Genomic DNA, 17,345 nt, shown 5'->3' on the forward strand with positions numbered 1-17,345 from the left:
TCATGGGCACAATTCAATCGTATGAAGGATTTTCAAGATATAGAGGCTCAAACTCGGAAAATTATAAGATTTACGGGGTATTCCAATTCCGTGAGTTACTTGGCAATTTGCGAGTGATTGGCAATTGGTGAGTTATTTGGCAACATGTAGAAGTTTGGATCAAGGAAAAGTACTAGTAGCATTGTATAACTAGACCACAGACCAGTGTACCACCACTAGACCTGTATAGATAAACAATGCTAGTAGTCTTGGATTTTTTCCTGGATATCCAATGGCGACCGTTACTTTGACCTTCACCTTCATAATAGGTCTGGATCCCGCGTATGAAAAAAAGTTGATTAATAGCAAGCTGAAAATTTATTAATAGCTTAAGGGTGTCTAGTCGGATAAACTTTGATATATGGGAACACTGTAACAGGGGCAATTTTAATTGTGGAACAGGTTAAAAATTTGGAACGGTCAGACCACGAAAACGGCACTTTTATTTTGTCCGACAGAATAGACTTAAACTCTCCGAACAGAGATTAAACTCTCATGCAAAAATCAGACTGCTATTTATCACCTGTCATAATTCCTGTCATTTGACATATTCTACATGTTCCACTCATTAAAACGGCCATTTGGTGATAAATAGCAGTCTGATTTTTGCATGAGAGTTTAATCTCTGTTCGGAGAGTTTAAGTCTGTTCTGTCGGACAAAATACATGTGCCGTTTTCGTGGTCTGACCGTTCCAATTTTTTAACCTGTTCCACAATTAAAACTTCCCCTGTTCCAGTGTTCCCATATATCAAAGTTTGTCCGACTAGACTCCCTTAAGCTATTAACAAATTTTCAGCTTGCTATTAATCAACTTTTTTTTCATACACGGGATCCAGGCCTATAACGGACGTCATCTTCTAGAGTTTCGAGGATTTTCGGCATTAAATTGATATAAACAGATTACTCATGGGTTTTTTGGGATCGCTAAACACGAGCCATCAGTATTGACCTCCGGATGACGTGGTGGCCAGGGCCTCTGCAAGGGACGTCATCTTCTAGAGTTTCGATGGTTTTCGGCATTTAATTGATGCAAATGAATTACTGGAGAGTTTTTTGAGGACGCTATACACGAATATGCCACCAGAACCGACTCCCGGAGCACCTGATTTCCAAGGTCAATGAAAGGGGCTCCTGGATTTTCGAGGGTCTTTGGTACTACATTAATGCAGACGGATTAGTTATAGGATTTTGGGGTTGCTGAACACGAATACGTGATCACCACAGACACAGGAGCACCTGGTGCCTAAGACAGGTTATCTTCTGGAGTTTCGGAGGAATCAAATGGATTACTCTTAGGTTTTTGTGGTTGCCGAACATGCATACATGCATACTACCGAACATGCACTATGGCACTTCATCTTCTGGAATTTCGAGGGTTTCGGTACCAAACTGATGCAAACGGATTAGTACACACCGAGTATTCGGATGTTTTTTGAGTTGCTGTTCAAAGAAAGCGTATACATTGATGAATAGTTTTTTTGCTATTTGTAGATTTTTATTAAAATAACTATGTTGTGCTATTCAATTGTTTTAATTATTTATAAAAAATATAAACTCAATTTATATCTGACAATGTTTTTCCTTAATTTATTTTAATATTGATTTACTACATTATATTTTGATAGTGGTATTCATCGTGGCCACTAGATACTCCAGAGTCTTTTATCTAAGTCATATTCGTGTTCAGCAACATCAAAAACACAAGAGTAATCCGCTTGTATCAATTTAGTACCGAAAACTCTCGAATCCCCAGAAGATGGCGTGCCTTAGGCACCAGGTACCCCGGTGTCTGTTCTGATGGAGTATTTAGCAGCCCCAAAAACTAATGAGTAATACCCATCTGCATCAATTTAATGCCAAAACCTGTCGAAACTCCAGAAGAAGACCTGCCTTAGGCACCAGGTGCTCCGTGGATCGGATATGATATCGAATTCACGTTCAGCAGCCCCAAAAACCTGTGAGTAATCAGTTTCCATTAATTTAGTACCGAAAGCTCTCGAATCTCCAAAGCATGGCGTGCCTTTGGCACCAGGTACTCCGATGTCTGTTCTGATGGGGTATTCGTGTTCAGCAACTCCAAAAACCTATGAGTAATCCGTTTGCATCAATGTAGTACCAAAGACCCTCGAAACTCCAGGAGCCCCTTTCATTGGCCTTGGAAACCAGGTGCTCCGGGAGTCGGTTCTGGTGGCATATTCGTGTTTAGCGACCTCAAAAAACCCTCCAGTAATTCATTTGCATCAATTAAATGCCGAAAACCATCGAAACTCTAGAAGATGACGTCCCTGTAGTGGCCCTGGCCACCACGTCATCCGGAGGGCAATTCTGATGGCATATTCGTGTTTTGCGATCCCAAAAACGCATGAGTAATATGTTTATATCAATTTAATGCCTTAATCAATTTAAAACCCTCGAAACTCTAGAAGATGACATCCGTTGAAGGTCAAGGTCAAAGTAAAGGTCGCCATTGGATATCCAGGAAAAAATCTTAGACTACTAGTACTTTTCCTTTATCCAAACTTCTACATGTTGCCAAATAACCAGTAACTCACGGAATTGGAATACCCCGTAAATCTTATAATTTTCCGAGTTTGGGCCTCTATATCTTGAAAATCCTTCATACGATTGAATTGTGCCCGTGAGAACTTTTTATCAGGATGCTTCAAAGAGTATTTTCCCAAACTATGAACGAAATCCACTGGGACCTATTTTCCATAAGGTTTGTGCGGGGTCCTTTTAGAAGTCTCGGAGGTGTAACCAGAGAAGGTTCCCATTTAGCCTAATAAAATAAAAAAAAATCAAAATGTAATTCCGTACAGGTTGGAATAAATTTTATATCAAAGCTTAGGTGAATACAAAAGATATTTCCAAAAAAGTATCCAAATCATATGAGGGGATCATTGTTTAAATAATTAAAAATGGGTCATTTTTGCACAATATTTACTTTTTTAACTGCTGAGGTAATTTACATTTTAATGAAGGTCTTTAGGATTTTTTTCTACAAAGGTTAAGGATAAATCTTTTACCTAAGACTTACTAAATTAAATTTGGCCCCCTATTTATTTAAATAATTATATATAAAATTTAAAAATCAAATTTGCAAAAAAATATTTTTTGCGTTTTAAATAAGCACTATAAATTATTTTATTTAATAGGAGAAGTTGCGCTTTGTTACCACTATTAGGCAAAAAACATTGGTTAAAAAAATAGTTAATAATTTATGAGATATTTAATTTGTTTATTAAATGTTACTATATTTTCAATTGCAAAAACGCGGTTGTTGCCAGAAGAATATAATTCTGTGTAAAACGTCATTACCTTTATTTTTATGTATGTTTTCGATAAATGTATTGGTAAATTCAAATTTCAATTTAACTCCCCTCTAAAATGGCATTTGAAAATTGTTCTAATTTGTTTTTTTAATAACGTCGCGAGGATTAAACATTTTGAAATGCTGTTCCGATAATCGGGTTCCTGGGAATTTTTCACTAATTAACAAAATTTTTTGTCGTTTTTTCTTCTTCTTTTTTTTTCCTTATAGTAAAGGATATAGTATTGCGTATAGAGGGGGTTTCATTAAGAATGTCCAATCTCTGAATTGTAGATTCTAGACCTCATAATATTAAGATTTAACCAAAACTGCTTAAATAAAATATGGCTCCTTATTGAGTTACAAGGTGTTTTATTTAAAAGTTTAAGAAAATATTTTTGCTCAGTTTTTTAAAACTATTCGACATATCCTTTTCAGACTTGGTAGAAAGTGTAAGTACTATACACCCTATGAAATTATGTTAAATACAAGTTTACCTGAGGCGTACGACAGGGGACAGTATTTGGTTGACCCTTCCCAAATTCTACTTCACTGGTGAAATTGCCATTTTATCACAATTTTTAGATTCTCCAATACTCTCTATGTAAATAACATCCTCTTTACTCATAATGATAAAGTCGTTAGTTTTCGAGATATTTGAAGTTAAACATGTAACGGCACATTTATTTAGTTATTTTGTTTAATATATTGTGCCGCTTAATTTTTAGTTTCAAATATCTCGAAAACTAATGATTTTATCGTTAAGGATGAATAATATACTCTTCAGTTTTAACGATAAAATCATTAGCTTTCGAATTATTTAAAATTAAAAATTAAGCGGCACAAAACAAAATTAAATTAATCAAAATTAAACAAAATTAAACATAATTAATCAAAATAACTGTGCCGTTACTTGTTTAACTTCAAATATCTCGAAAACTAATGACTTTATCGTTATGAGTGAAGAGTAAGTTATTTACATAGAGAGTATTGGAGAATCTAAAAATTGCGCTAAAATGGCAATTTCGCCAATGACGTAGAATTTGGGAAGGGTCAACCATTTGCTTTCCTCTGTCGTACGCCTCTGGTAATAGCCGGAAACCTGTATTTAACATAGTGTAATAGAGTCAGTATAGTACCTACACTTTCTACCAAGTTTGAAAATGATAGACGAACAGTTTTAAACTACTGAGCAAAAATAATTTTTAAATTTTTAGATAAAACACCCTGTAAATCAATAAGGAGCCATATTTTATTTAAGTGATTTTGTGTAAATTTTAAAATTTTTGAGGTCTAGAATCGACAACTCAGAGATTGGCCATTCTTAATGAAACCCCCTCTATAAGCAAAACTATATCTTTTATTATAAGGAAAAAAAAAGAAGAAGAAAAAACGACAAAATAATCTGTTAATTAGTGAAAAATTCCCAGGAACCCGATTATCTGAACAGCATTTCAAAATGTTTAGTCCCCGCGACGTTATTAAAAAAACAAAATATAAACAAATTAGAATAATTTTCAAATGCCATTTTAGAGGGGAGTTAAATTGAAATTTGAATTTATCAATACATTTATCGAAAACATACATAAAAATAAAATTAATGATGTTTTAAAAAGGTTCATAGTCTTTTGGTAACAACCGCGTTTTTACAATTGAAAATATAGTAACATTTGATAAACAAATTAAATATATCATAAATTATTAAATATTTTTTAACCAATTTTTTTACTCAATACTGGTAACATATCGCAACTTCTCCTATTAAATAAAATAATTTATAGTGCTTATTTAAAACGCAAAAAATATTTTTTTGCAAATTTGATTTTTAAATTTTATATATAATTATTTAAATAAATAGGGGGTCAAATTTAATTTAGTAAGTCTTTAGTGAAATATTTGTCCTTTAGCTTTGTAGAAAAAACCTTAAAGACCTTTATTAAAATGTAAATTACCTCAGCAGTTAAAAAAGTAAATATTGTGCAAAAATGACCCCTTTTTAATTATTTAAACAATGATCCCATTATATCATTTGGATACTTTCTTGAAAATATCTTTTGTACTCACCTAAACTTTGATATAAAATTTGTTCCAACCTGTACGAATTTACATTTTGATTTACATGTAGTGTAATCTTATTTTACTAGACTAATTGTTTTCAATCTGATGGGATGTAGAGTAATATTTTTAATATTATGTTATGTGCTATTAGATTAAAAACTTAGTCTTTTGCTAGCAGTTGCCGCTAGGGCATCCCTGCCGCTTCGTTCGTTGCAATCCGTAACTGCACGCCGGGGTTTGTCCTGGTTGGGTCAGAGAGAGCAGCATATGTGCTTCCTGATGAGAGACTATTAAGTTTCGAAACCGGTAGAGGTGCTTGCGGTACTCTCTGATTGAACTAGAATATAATGCGGCTGTAGTTTCTTGTTGTAACGAAATTGAAAATGGTTATTCATTTTTGATAAAATGATAAGTAGTTGAAGGAAACGTAGCAGGTAAAGGATCCAGAGGAAGATCTCCAGCACGATGGTGGACCAAATACTCGTAAAGTACATGACTGGTTACTCATTCTCCGAAGCAAAACAACACGCACAGGAGAAAGATAATTGGACAAAAAATAGTCAAACAAATTACATGATGCCACTACATCCTTACGAAGGAGAAAAGATAGAGGAGGAGGAGGTGTATAAATAAAGCATGTTGGCGCCTTTCATCTATGATTATTTATATAAATTATAAGTATATAAAAAATGTAAAATTTTCTTTAACTTGAAAAATGAATTTATCGTTTTCCCTTAAAATTAATATTTACAATGTCTCTAAAAACTGTAAATCAATCTTTCCACAACATTCCTAATTAAACATCTTCTTTTGCTTTCAGGACTACTCAACAGTTTTATAACCAATCGATGCCTTATAAAGGAAGCAGTTTTTTATTTAAAAAACTTGGATACAAAATGTTCTCAGAACGAAATATTTGAAGATAATCCATATATAAATTTAAAATACTATTTTCAAAATGTCTATCTTATCACCAATCCCATGTTAGTGAATTTAACTAAATGGAAACAAAAAGTGTTTGAGGTACTAAATAAGTTTATTTCTTTGTGTGTTATTCTTATGCAAAAGCACAAAATGAATGGTAGGTACTTGTAAAACATTACTTCGTAATCAGTTAGGCCATCCGCACATGGGTCGATCGAAGACACGTCTCTAAGTTCGCGCGTCTTGCTCGTCTTGTACGAACCCTGCGGCACAAGCGATTGTTCTCCGCACACTAGTCGATTCAGTTTGCTCACATCTTCCAACCAGGAAGAACGCATTTTTTATATATTAACCAAAACAACTATTTCGATCTGTATAAAGTACGATATTGTAACATTTTTAGTATAATTTGTATACAATGAGCATTATACAATTAAGGGTATTTTTCTACTTCCACAACGAATTTTATAATAAACATCTAGAAACAAAAGTTTAATGTTTTCAGAATTTTATATTACAAACAATATATATTTCCACAAAGCTGGTAGTTAGTACTACAATCAAAGAACATAACATGCACCGATCTTTAAATAAAACTAAAATTTAATTAAGCGCAAAAAACAACAAAAAACGAAGGAAACAAATAAAATGGAAACGTGCGTCTCACTCGAACTTTCTAGTGCACTACGGATCGCAAGGGACGAGAGTCGTACGCGACTGGAATCGAGTCGAGTAGTTCGAGCGTCGCCCCATGTGCGGACGGCCTTAGTATACGTCTACCAAATTATATCGCCTACCTCGAATCTTTGTAACAAATGTGTTACTAATAGTCTAGAAACAGCAGTATATTTTTATATCACTTTTATTTATTAATGGTGAAGTCCTGATAATTTGATATACATAGAGAGTCTGTAAAGTGGAATAAATTCAATATCTCAAATACTAATTGTTTTTTTGGAAAATACTCAGACCCGTCGATTAGTATTTCAAATTGTCCTTTTTGACATTCAATAAAAATGTATACAGGGTGTCCCAATTTAGAGATATGACGTCATCGTCGATTTTCTTAAATGGCAACACTGTCATTTTGATAGCTAATTTGATAGGGTTTGTAAAGTTATACATAACTGCAAAATATCAAATTTTTATTCTCTACCATTTACAAGATAATAGAAAATAACAAAGTTATATCTGTAATTTGGAATATATTCAATAATTAAAATACTAACTGTTTTTTTGAAAAATGCTCAGACCCGTCGATTAGTATATCAAATTGTCATTTTTGACATATAATAATAATGTATACAGGGTGTCCCAATTTAGAGATATGACGTCATCGTTCATTTTTTTAAATGGCAACACTATCATTTTGATAGCTATTTTGATAGCGTGTGTAAAGTTATACACATCTGAAAAATTTCAAAATTTTATTCCCTACCATTTACAAGATAATAAAAAATAACAAAGTTATGAAGAACAAGAATTAATCAAATAATAATTGAATTTATTTATTTCAATTAAGCAAATGCTCATAACGTTGCCCATTGACAATTTGACAATAATTGAGGGCAACATTATGAGTTTTTGCTTAATTTATTGAAATAATTAAATTCAATTATTAGTTGATTACTTCTTTTTCATAACTTTGTTATTTTTTATTATCATCTTAATGGTAGAGAATACAAATTTGAAATTTTGCAGTTGTGTATAACTTTACACACCCTATCAAAATAGCTATGAAAATGACAGTGTTGCCATTTAAGAAAATCAACGATGACGTCATATCTCTAAATTGGGACAACCTGTATACATTATTATTATATGTCAAAAAGGACAATTTGATATACTAATCGACGGGTCTGAGCATTTTTCAAAAAAACAGTTAGTATTTTAATTATTGAATATATTCCAAATTACAGATATAAGATATAACTTTGTTATTTTCTATTATCTTGTAAATGGTAGAGAATAAAAATTTGATATTTTGCAGTTATGTATAACTTTACAAACCCTATCAAATTAGCTATCAAAATGACAGTGTTGCCATTTAAGAAAATCGACGATGACGTCATATCTCTAAATTGAGACACCCTGTATACATTTTTATTGAATGTCAAAAAGGACAATTTGAAATACTAATCGACGGGTCTGAGCATTTTCCAAAAAAACAATTAGTATTTGAGATATTGAATTTATTCCACTTTACAGACTCTCTCTGTATAATGTACATATGAAAAGAGAAGAAGAAGAAGATGTATAATGGAAAAATGTGGTGAGCAACTTGGATAGTCCATAGCGGTCAGCTGCAGCTTTTGAACTGAGTAGAGAGCTGTGGAAGAGTTTGCTATGGAACTCTAAGGACCTCATTGCCTTCTTTATGTATGAATAGAAAAAATAAAAGTTGTGACTGGCTAACTGACACCCAAGTCTATGCCATAAAACCAAAAAAAAAAGGTGAAGTCGGGATGTCATTTAACCTTGCATGGGAAGCTGCCCGAAATTTTACTATTCTAACCTTTAGAGGTGGTCAGTAGTAGGTACCTAGTGTAAATTTAAAATCGCGACTGAATTCTGACGATACGTTAGCTGCCATCTTGAGTTTAAAGTAAAAACTTTTTTGATCAATATCTCCGCCGTTTTCAACTTTTCAATAAAAATGGTTAGAACTGAAATTTTTTCTTTGAAAATTTTTTCGTGAGGTCGATTTTTCCGAATTAATGGAGAAAATAATCACAAAACATGATTATTGAATTATCTTGTTTGTTAGTAACTGTACATGAATGTACCTACATAAATAGAAATGGAAAGAATAATATTTTATACAATTTAGATCTCTTTAATTTTTTTGCTATAACCAATATTTAGGGTCGTACACTTGAAGTAAAAACGCAGAGCAACATGAAAATCGCACTTCAAAACCCTTTTCACGCCACCACCGGGGTAGAGTTTCAGGAGCGTTTTTTACATGGTATCTCTATTTAGCATATATTTTCGAGCATGCGCTTGGGTTATTGCAACATTATTTCGTTGTAGCCTTTCCACATACAAAACACAGCTCTTTTTTGATTGCAATAGATACTTCTCCTCCGAACAGCGTCCTCCGATTGACAAATTGAGACTTTGTTCACGAGGCAGGTTCGATCTTGTTTATGGTCTGCTGCTGATGACCTCAGCGACTAGACTAGGGTTCGTTAATCGCTTGTGTCTCGTTCACAGTCGTATGACCATAAAATGATTGTAGGACAAAAAAATCAAAGAATTCAAAATTATATAAAATATAATTCTCTCCATTTTTGTTTATGTACATTTATGTTGTAAAGTTAATAATAAGAAATAATTCAATAATTATACTTAATCACTATTTTCCCCCTCAACTCAGAGGAGTTTTCTCAGTTTTCGTTGTGCTTGGCAAATCCATGTTCTCCAATCAAATCTTCGCATTTAACTTTGCCTACTGTGACATTACTATAACCCATTATAAGTATTTCATATTTTTAACATATTTTTCCGTCGACCGTCCATTTATGATCAATTTTAACACCCTCAAAATCATTGATTAATGACCCCTATTAATGAATGATTTTCTATTAATGAACGATTTCATTATAGGCAACACAACATACATTGCTTGCATAAATTAATTAAACGCTCTGTGATTGGCAGTGACCTGTGGTGTAGGCAACCAAACATATACCTATTTATATTCCCACTAAAAAATTTAAAATCAAGTAGCCGCTGTTAGTACTATCTGTAATTGTATGTCATTATTTACTTTATTGTTTAAAATTCTGTCTATTTGAAAAATCAAAAGATGGATATATCTTTATTTCTGAAAAGTACGGTCGACGGAAAAGTCAAACGAACTCGTGAATTAAAATGGCCATTAACAATCTCAAACATTAACGCGCTCGCTCCGCTTACGCGTTAAAATATCTTAATTGTTAATCGCCCTTATTACTACACTTGTTGGTTAAATAACTATTAATACTTGTTCAATGTGACAGTATAATTCTTCAATATCCTTGTCATAAATCTGAGCTATGTATGGATATAGGTACCATTCATTTTAACTTTTGGGATATAAAGTTGCAACATAGTTACTCTTTCTGATTTAGTAATAAAGCCAGTGACTGATTGGTAATTTTATACACCAAAATTCCGACTTTATTTGGATGGGTCTGCTGATTGTCGCTTCCAGAATATTTTAGCATCCCATTACTTGTGGAGCACTTAGCATTTACCTACCATTATCCGGCCATCTGACCTTGCTAATTCCGAAAATATCAATGTTTAGTCTAACCATTTCTTTTTCTAAAATTTGTAATTTACCGCTTGAAAGAGACTCATTAAGTTCCACATTCCAATTTTTAAATTACTTCCGGGAATATTTAGCACCCTTTGACTATCAAAAGTCAGCGGGGGACTGAAGGTCTTATCTTGTATTTCAATAATTGTCATGATGATTATATATTATGCTTCCACAACATCGTTCTGTTTTGTTGGAAGGTAGCACACATTATGAAGCCATAAGTTTCTTTAACAAATTGCCAATAGATATACGAATGAATTTACATCAGCCAAACTTTCGGAGGTGTGTACATCAATACATTTGTGAGCTAGAGCCATATTCTAAAAATAACTTTTAAGTATGTTTTGTCATATTTATTAATTTATATACTTTTGTATGTCTGTAACTTTGACTTGTCTCATTCATGTACTTTGTACAATGTCGCATGTGATGAATAAATTTGACTTGACTTGACTTGATATAGTAGGGAAGAGTAATGAATGTAGTAGTTTCCAGTTGCTTTCTCTATAGCAGTTTACAAACCATTGAAACTTCATCATCATCAACCCGTACGCGTCCACTGCTGGACATAGGTCTCCCTCAGCTCTTTCCATCTTTCTCTGTTTTGTGCGGCTTGCATCCAGTTGCCGACAATACGCTTCAGATCGTCAGCCCATCTGGTTGGTGGTCGTCCTCTGCTCCGTAGTGCTTCTTCTCGTGGCCTCCACTCGACAATACGTTTTGTCCATCGGTTGTCTGACAATCTGGCGACGTGTCCTGCCCAATTCCACTTGAGCGATGCGATTCTTTCGACGGCGTCCGCTGGTTTTGTTCTACGACGTATTTCTTCGTTTGGGATTCGGTCCCTCAGGGAGACACTCAACATCTGGCGCTCCATAGCCCTCTGAGTTATGCGAATCTTGCTCACTACCTTTTTTGTGAGTGTTAATGTTTCCGCTCCATAAGTGAGTACAGGCAATACACACTGGTCAAAGATGTTCCTTTTCAGGCATATGGGTAAGTCCGATTTAAATACATAGCTCAGTTTACCAAACGCTGCCCAGGCTAATCCTATGCGACGTGGGAGCTCGCAAGTCTGGTTATCTCTTCCCAACCGAATTTCATGTCCCAAGTACTTATAAGATGCAGTCTGCTCAATATCCATTCCATCAACAACAATATTACGATTTAGCACCAGATTAGTCATTATTTGCGTCTTGTTGATGTTAATCTTTAGTCCGACCTCTAAGGAAGCGTGATATAACTTGTTCAACATTATTATTGCATCATCCATACGATCGGCTATAAGGACGATGTCATCTGCGAATCTCAAATGACTGAGCTTCTGAAACTTATTTGAGCATTGAAACTTATCCAATAGTAAACCGATCCAGGATAATTTCCCTTATGCTCTATCTTGGTAGTAATCTTTCTGCTGCCCGACATCGGAGTAAGAAGGAAAACTTTGGCTATTAAGTGGGAGAATGGGTTTACGACATAATTTCTTCCAGGTACCAGGAGATTGAGAGATAATTATGGCTCACTTGGTCAGGATCGTATCCCTGAATTAGATCTATCTTCTACCAATAGTATACATATTATTAAAAAGATTAACTAGAACACTGATGTAGTCCTCTTGTATCTTTTTTAAGAGTTCAGCTTGGATGTTGTCTGGTCCAGTTGCTTTCTTGCTGTAGGTAAAGCATGAGTAACTTCATATTTTACAATTGCAGGTCCTTCTTGATTCACATTACTCTGTCTGTTTGTCCTGTCATCTTGGAACAATTGAGTTAGGTATAAAGTTATTCCATGTTTCAAGTATTTCTCATTAATAGCATTTTACATTTTCGCATTTTCGGTTGAAACGTCTTATTTTGAACCACAGAATCTTCAGGTATTCTCTGTCCCATTTTAAATATGACACCCTGTATAGGATGTTTAATACAAATAACAAAGTTGATGACGAGTTTTCGTTTTATCGGAAGCAATTTTAGGCATCTAGATCTAGATCATCATATCGTTATGGCGAATAGCAAATTTTCAAATTTTAAATCCGATTATTTTTAGATAATTATGTTGAATGTGCCGTTTACTTGAACAATCTGTATGTAACTTATATTGTACTAATTTTAGTTTAAATAACAACTCTTAAATTAATATGGCCTCACAGTCATTGAATTAAGGGGAACGGAGTAAAATGCAAAATTCTGATGCATGTCAAAATTTTCAATGTGTTTTAAACTATTCATTTTTTTTTCGAATCCTGAGAAAACTGATAAGTATTTTTGAAAAATTTAAACGCAGAATGAAAGACTACTTTACCACTGAGGGCCGAAATAAAATAAATAAAAAGTTTCTTTTGAATGAAATATTTGCAATTAAAAATCACACTAATTTTTGTTCTTTTATTTTCACCCCTGTAACTTATTAAAATAAACATTATAGAAGTTTTCAGGGACTTTAGGCCTTCGGTAATAATATAATCTTTCATTCTGCGTTTAAATTTTTCAAAAATATTTATTAGTTTTTTCATGATTCGAAAAAATTAATACATTTAAAACACATTGAAAATTTTGACATGCGTCAAAATTTTGCATTTTGTCCCATTCCCCTTAATAAAAATATTTGCAATTTTAATCGCATTACTTGTCTATGTCTCTTCTGAATCTGAATCCTCGGTGGATCTACAGGTTGCCTATAGGTGGTTAAAAGTCACGCAATGGTTTTTTATTTAGTCATCATCATCATTATCTAGCCGTTATCGTCCACTACTGAACATAGGCCTCCTCTAAGTTTCTCTACGTCTATGTGTCTTGAGCTACCATCAACCAGTTCCCGGCAGTTCTCTTTACATCGCCACCCCTGCGCGTTGGTAGTCGACCTCTGTTTCGTTTGTATGCCCGCGGTCGCCATTTCAATAATCTTCTAGTCCACCTGTCGTTCGGTGCTCTTGCCACATGACCTGCCCATCTCAATTTCTTTTTTGCTACATGTTCTACTATATGTCTTTGATTTTGTGACGGGAACTTCTTTCAGGACAACAGACTCAGTAAAACACAGGTTAAAAATAAAATAAATATATTCAGGATATTTATATCATCATCATCATCATCATCATCCAGCCTTCTGTATCCAAAGTTGAACATAGGCCTCCCCTAATTTCTTCCAGTTTTGTCGATCTTGGGATTTCTGCAACCAATTCCCAGCAATCCTGTTGACATCGTCTGTCCATTGTATAGGTGGTCTACCTCTACTTCTTCTATCTTCTCTTGGTCTCCACACTGTAATTTTTTGGGTCCACCTCCCGTCCTTCATTCTGGCTGCATGACCCGCCCAATTCCACTTCAGCCATGCTACTCGCTCTATAACATCTGTGACGCCTGTCCTTCTTCTGATTTCTTCGTTTCTGACCCCGTCTGAGAGTCAGTCCAAGTAGTGACCGTTCCATTCTTCTTTGGGCCACTCTAAGTTTCGTTGCTGTGGCCTGGGTTAATGATAATGTTTCGGCGCCGTAAGTCATGACTGGAAGCACACATTGGTTGAACGTCTTCCTTTTCAAATAATTTGGCAAGTTGCTCTTGAAGATGTCTGATAGAGCTCCATATGCGGCCCATGCTAAGGTGATTCTTCTCTGTAATTCGGCAGTTTCATTGTCCCTGGCAATTTGGATTTCATGCCCTAAGTATTTATATTTATGGACCAATGCTATTTCGTTGACGTCGACTTTTGGATTTTCGCTTGGTACCAGGTTTGTCATGTATTGTGTCTTTCCAAAATTTATGTTTAAGCCAACTTTTTTACAGGCGGCATCTAACTCAGTAAGCATAGTTCTAATCTCTTTTAAATTGTCTGTCATAAGAACTATGTCGTCTGCGATTCGTAGGTGGGAGAGCCTTTCAACATCGACATCTATTCCTTTGGCGTCCCACTCCAATTGTTTGAAAGCATGTTCAAGTACTGTCGTAAAAAGTTTGGGAGATAACGTGTCTCCCTGTCTAATTCCTCTTTTGATTTTTATAGATTTGGTATCTTTGTGTAGTCGGACGGTCATGGTTGCATTATTGTATATGTTCGCTCTCAGTTTGAAGTACCGATAATCTATACGACTTTCCTCCAATGCTCTCATTATGCTGTTAATTTCTATAGTATCAATAATGCTTTGCGAAAGTCTACGAAAGCCAGGACCAATGGACTTTTGTATTCGATAGATTTTTCTATATTTCCTTTTATGCAGTGTAGGTGGTCGTTAGTGCCAAATTTACTAAAACCCGCCTGTTCTCTTAGTAAGTTAGTAAAAATCCAATTTTGTTTTCAGTCTATTTGTTATTATTCTTGTGAATAACTTGTAGAGGTGGTCTAAAAGGCTTATCAGCCGGTAATTCTCGAGGTCTGTTGGATCACCCTTTCTGTGTAATAAAATGGTAAGTGCACTGTGCCATCTTGTAGGTAATTCACTTTAATGCAGACATAAGTTGAACAATTTCTTTATGTTGTTTAAAAGTCTATCTCCTCCAATCTTTACGGTTATTTATATACAGTTCAAAATTAAAAATAACGAAATAAAATATCATTCTATCTTCGCTCCGTTTCGGAGCAAATTCTCTAAACGGCCATCTGTAAAAGAAATAAAATTGTATTTATAATATCAAAAACATAATAACACCACAGTATATACAATCGCAATCTCGCTATACGGAATCAATCTATCTACATAATACACACTCAGACTCGTAGTCCCCAATCAAACATCGACACACAGTTACCCATCAGCCAGCTCTGGGCGGAGGTGGCGGTTACCGTTCCGGCGGAACGCCTCCTCACTACAGAGCGCGTCCACCTCGGCAGGTGCCAATTCATTCCATTGCATATCTGCCGTTTGAGTTCTTCCCGGTTCACTACATCGGAAGAAATTGATTCATGATTCTCCTTGCTCGTCTTAAATACACTCTTGGTAGCCATCACTCCTTGGTTTTCGCCAGAGAGGTGGTACGTAGGGGGGTTGCGCCAATATGAAAACGCGTTTGATCCCCTGCTGTTTATCTGCCGAACGCCGGGCTGTAGGCATCATATCATTACAATTTATATTTAGTAAGTTTTGTCAATTATATTGATATAAATTTGTTTTTTTTTTTCAGAACTGTCCCCGAAATGTGTGTATCTCCATAGTTCCAAAAATATGTGAAAATTATTTAACAAATTGTGAAGATATAAAAAATGATACAAAAATTCTAACGGTTCGTTGCAATGTTTCCTTAATTACGAAAATGAATACCTGTTACAATGTAGTCAAAAAGTTACGATACAATATATTCCATAATGGCACTAAAGGTGCTGTACACGTTGAGTTATTAGCTGTCCTCAACAACATCACTCACGAATTTGGTGGCGAATCGTCAGAATTTGACCAAGAATTTTCAGTTAGATTTTTTTGGACAAACAGTACTGGTGATGTCAAAGATCTCAGTGGAAACCCTGGATATTTGATAAATAAACCTATATTTACTGGTAAACTTTTGACCATAAAAAACGGTAGTGATACTTTGTTAAAAATAAAAAGGAATCTAACAGATGCAAAAGAAAGTTTTCTAACAATTCCTGATAATATTGATGGCAACTGTGTGCTTAATGAAACCCTCTTCACTAGAATAGAATTTGGTTACAACTTAATAACTAAATGTAAATATAGATCGATTTCTTTTAGTACTAGAAAAGGTGTTAATGGTACTGAAATGTGCAGAGCATTACAGCGATCTGTTTTGGAAATGTGGAACTTTAACAATACGATGATAGGCTTCTTTGGAAACGCCGATGAAAACAATCTGGATGACTGGATTAAAGCACTGTACAAAAAAGATTTAGACTCTTTATTGAACAGTACTTTGGGCTACTTCTCGTCGAAAATGGGATACTTATCTTGTTTGAATTTGGTCAGTGATCTAGAGATCGACATATTTCATTCCAGAATCGATATTAATGATTTGCTAGACCAAGAGAAAATTTTAGCTGTGACGTTTTCTTTTGGTGGTTTTACAAACCGAACGTTAATTTTTAACAAAAACACTAGTTCTGTAAATTATGAAACGAGCCTAAAAACTACGGTAACTTTTTATGATTTGACTACCCAGAAGAGAAAGAAGGCAGTCGATCCACCGAGTTTAGAAATTAAGCTACCATATGATTTTTTTTATCCTTTTGTTAGAATCAATAATGATTGTTCTAATATAAGATTGAATGTTTTAATATTTATATTAACATTAGTTATAGTAGTTCATTTTAAATAAAGCTATTTTGTCATGCTGAACAGATCTTTTTATGTACCTATCTATTACACGTAATTAGTAGCTACCGAGAGAAGTTTGGTTTCAGAAGCAACCTTGGAACCAGAGAAGCATTATTCAAAAATGTATAAACATTTTCAATTTCTTTGCAATCCGAAAACGCAGCAGCATTATACTCTAGTTAAATCGGAGAGTGCAGGAAGAGTCTATATCGGTTTCGGGGATTTTCCCCTCGTCAGTAGTCCCATACCCTCTTCTCTCCAATTTAACCAGGTAGTTTGCTTTGGGCCCTTCCGAATTGCAAAGAAAGAAATGCCGCGGATATCTTAGATAGATTAAGAGCCGCTATAGGTGAAAATTCTTAATCATTTTAGGCACGACGGGACCCTATAACTTAAATAGTAGAACCTAAAAGAAAACTTTTGAGCACTGTGCCGTCACTTTTCA

The 17,345-nt window shown here is 34.5% G+C and overlaps 1 protein-coding gene across 1 annotated transcript in view; it reads left to right on the plus strand.

The window, feature by feature from the left end:
- The window catches only part of LOC114328207 (tectonic-3), a 47,878-nt gene extending 30,957 nt beyond the window's left edge, over positions 1-16,921 (plus strand). The window contains exons 5-6 of the mRNA XM_028276993.2: positions 6,229-6,431; positions 15,756-16,921. Coding sequence (XP_028132794.2) covers positions 6,229-6,431; positions 15,756-16,901 — 1,349 coding nt within the window. The 3' untranslated portion in view covers positions 16,902-16,921. The remainder of the gene's footprint in view (positions 1-6,228; positions 6,432-15,755) is intronic.
- Positions 16,922-17,345: the final 424 nt, after the last annotated feature.

The sequence above is a fragment of the Diabrotica virgifera genome, chromosome 1 (assembly GCF_917563875.1).
Source record: "Diabrotica virgifera virgifera chromosome 1, PGI_DIABVI_V3a".
NCBI lineage: Eukaryota > Metazoa > Arthropoda > Insecta > Coleoptera > Chrysomelidae > Diabrotica > Diabrotica virgifera.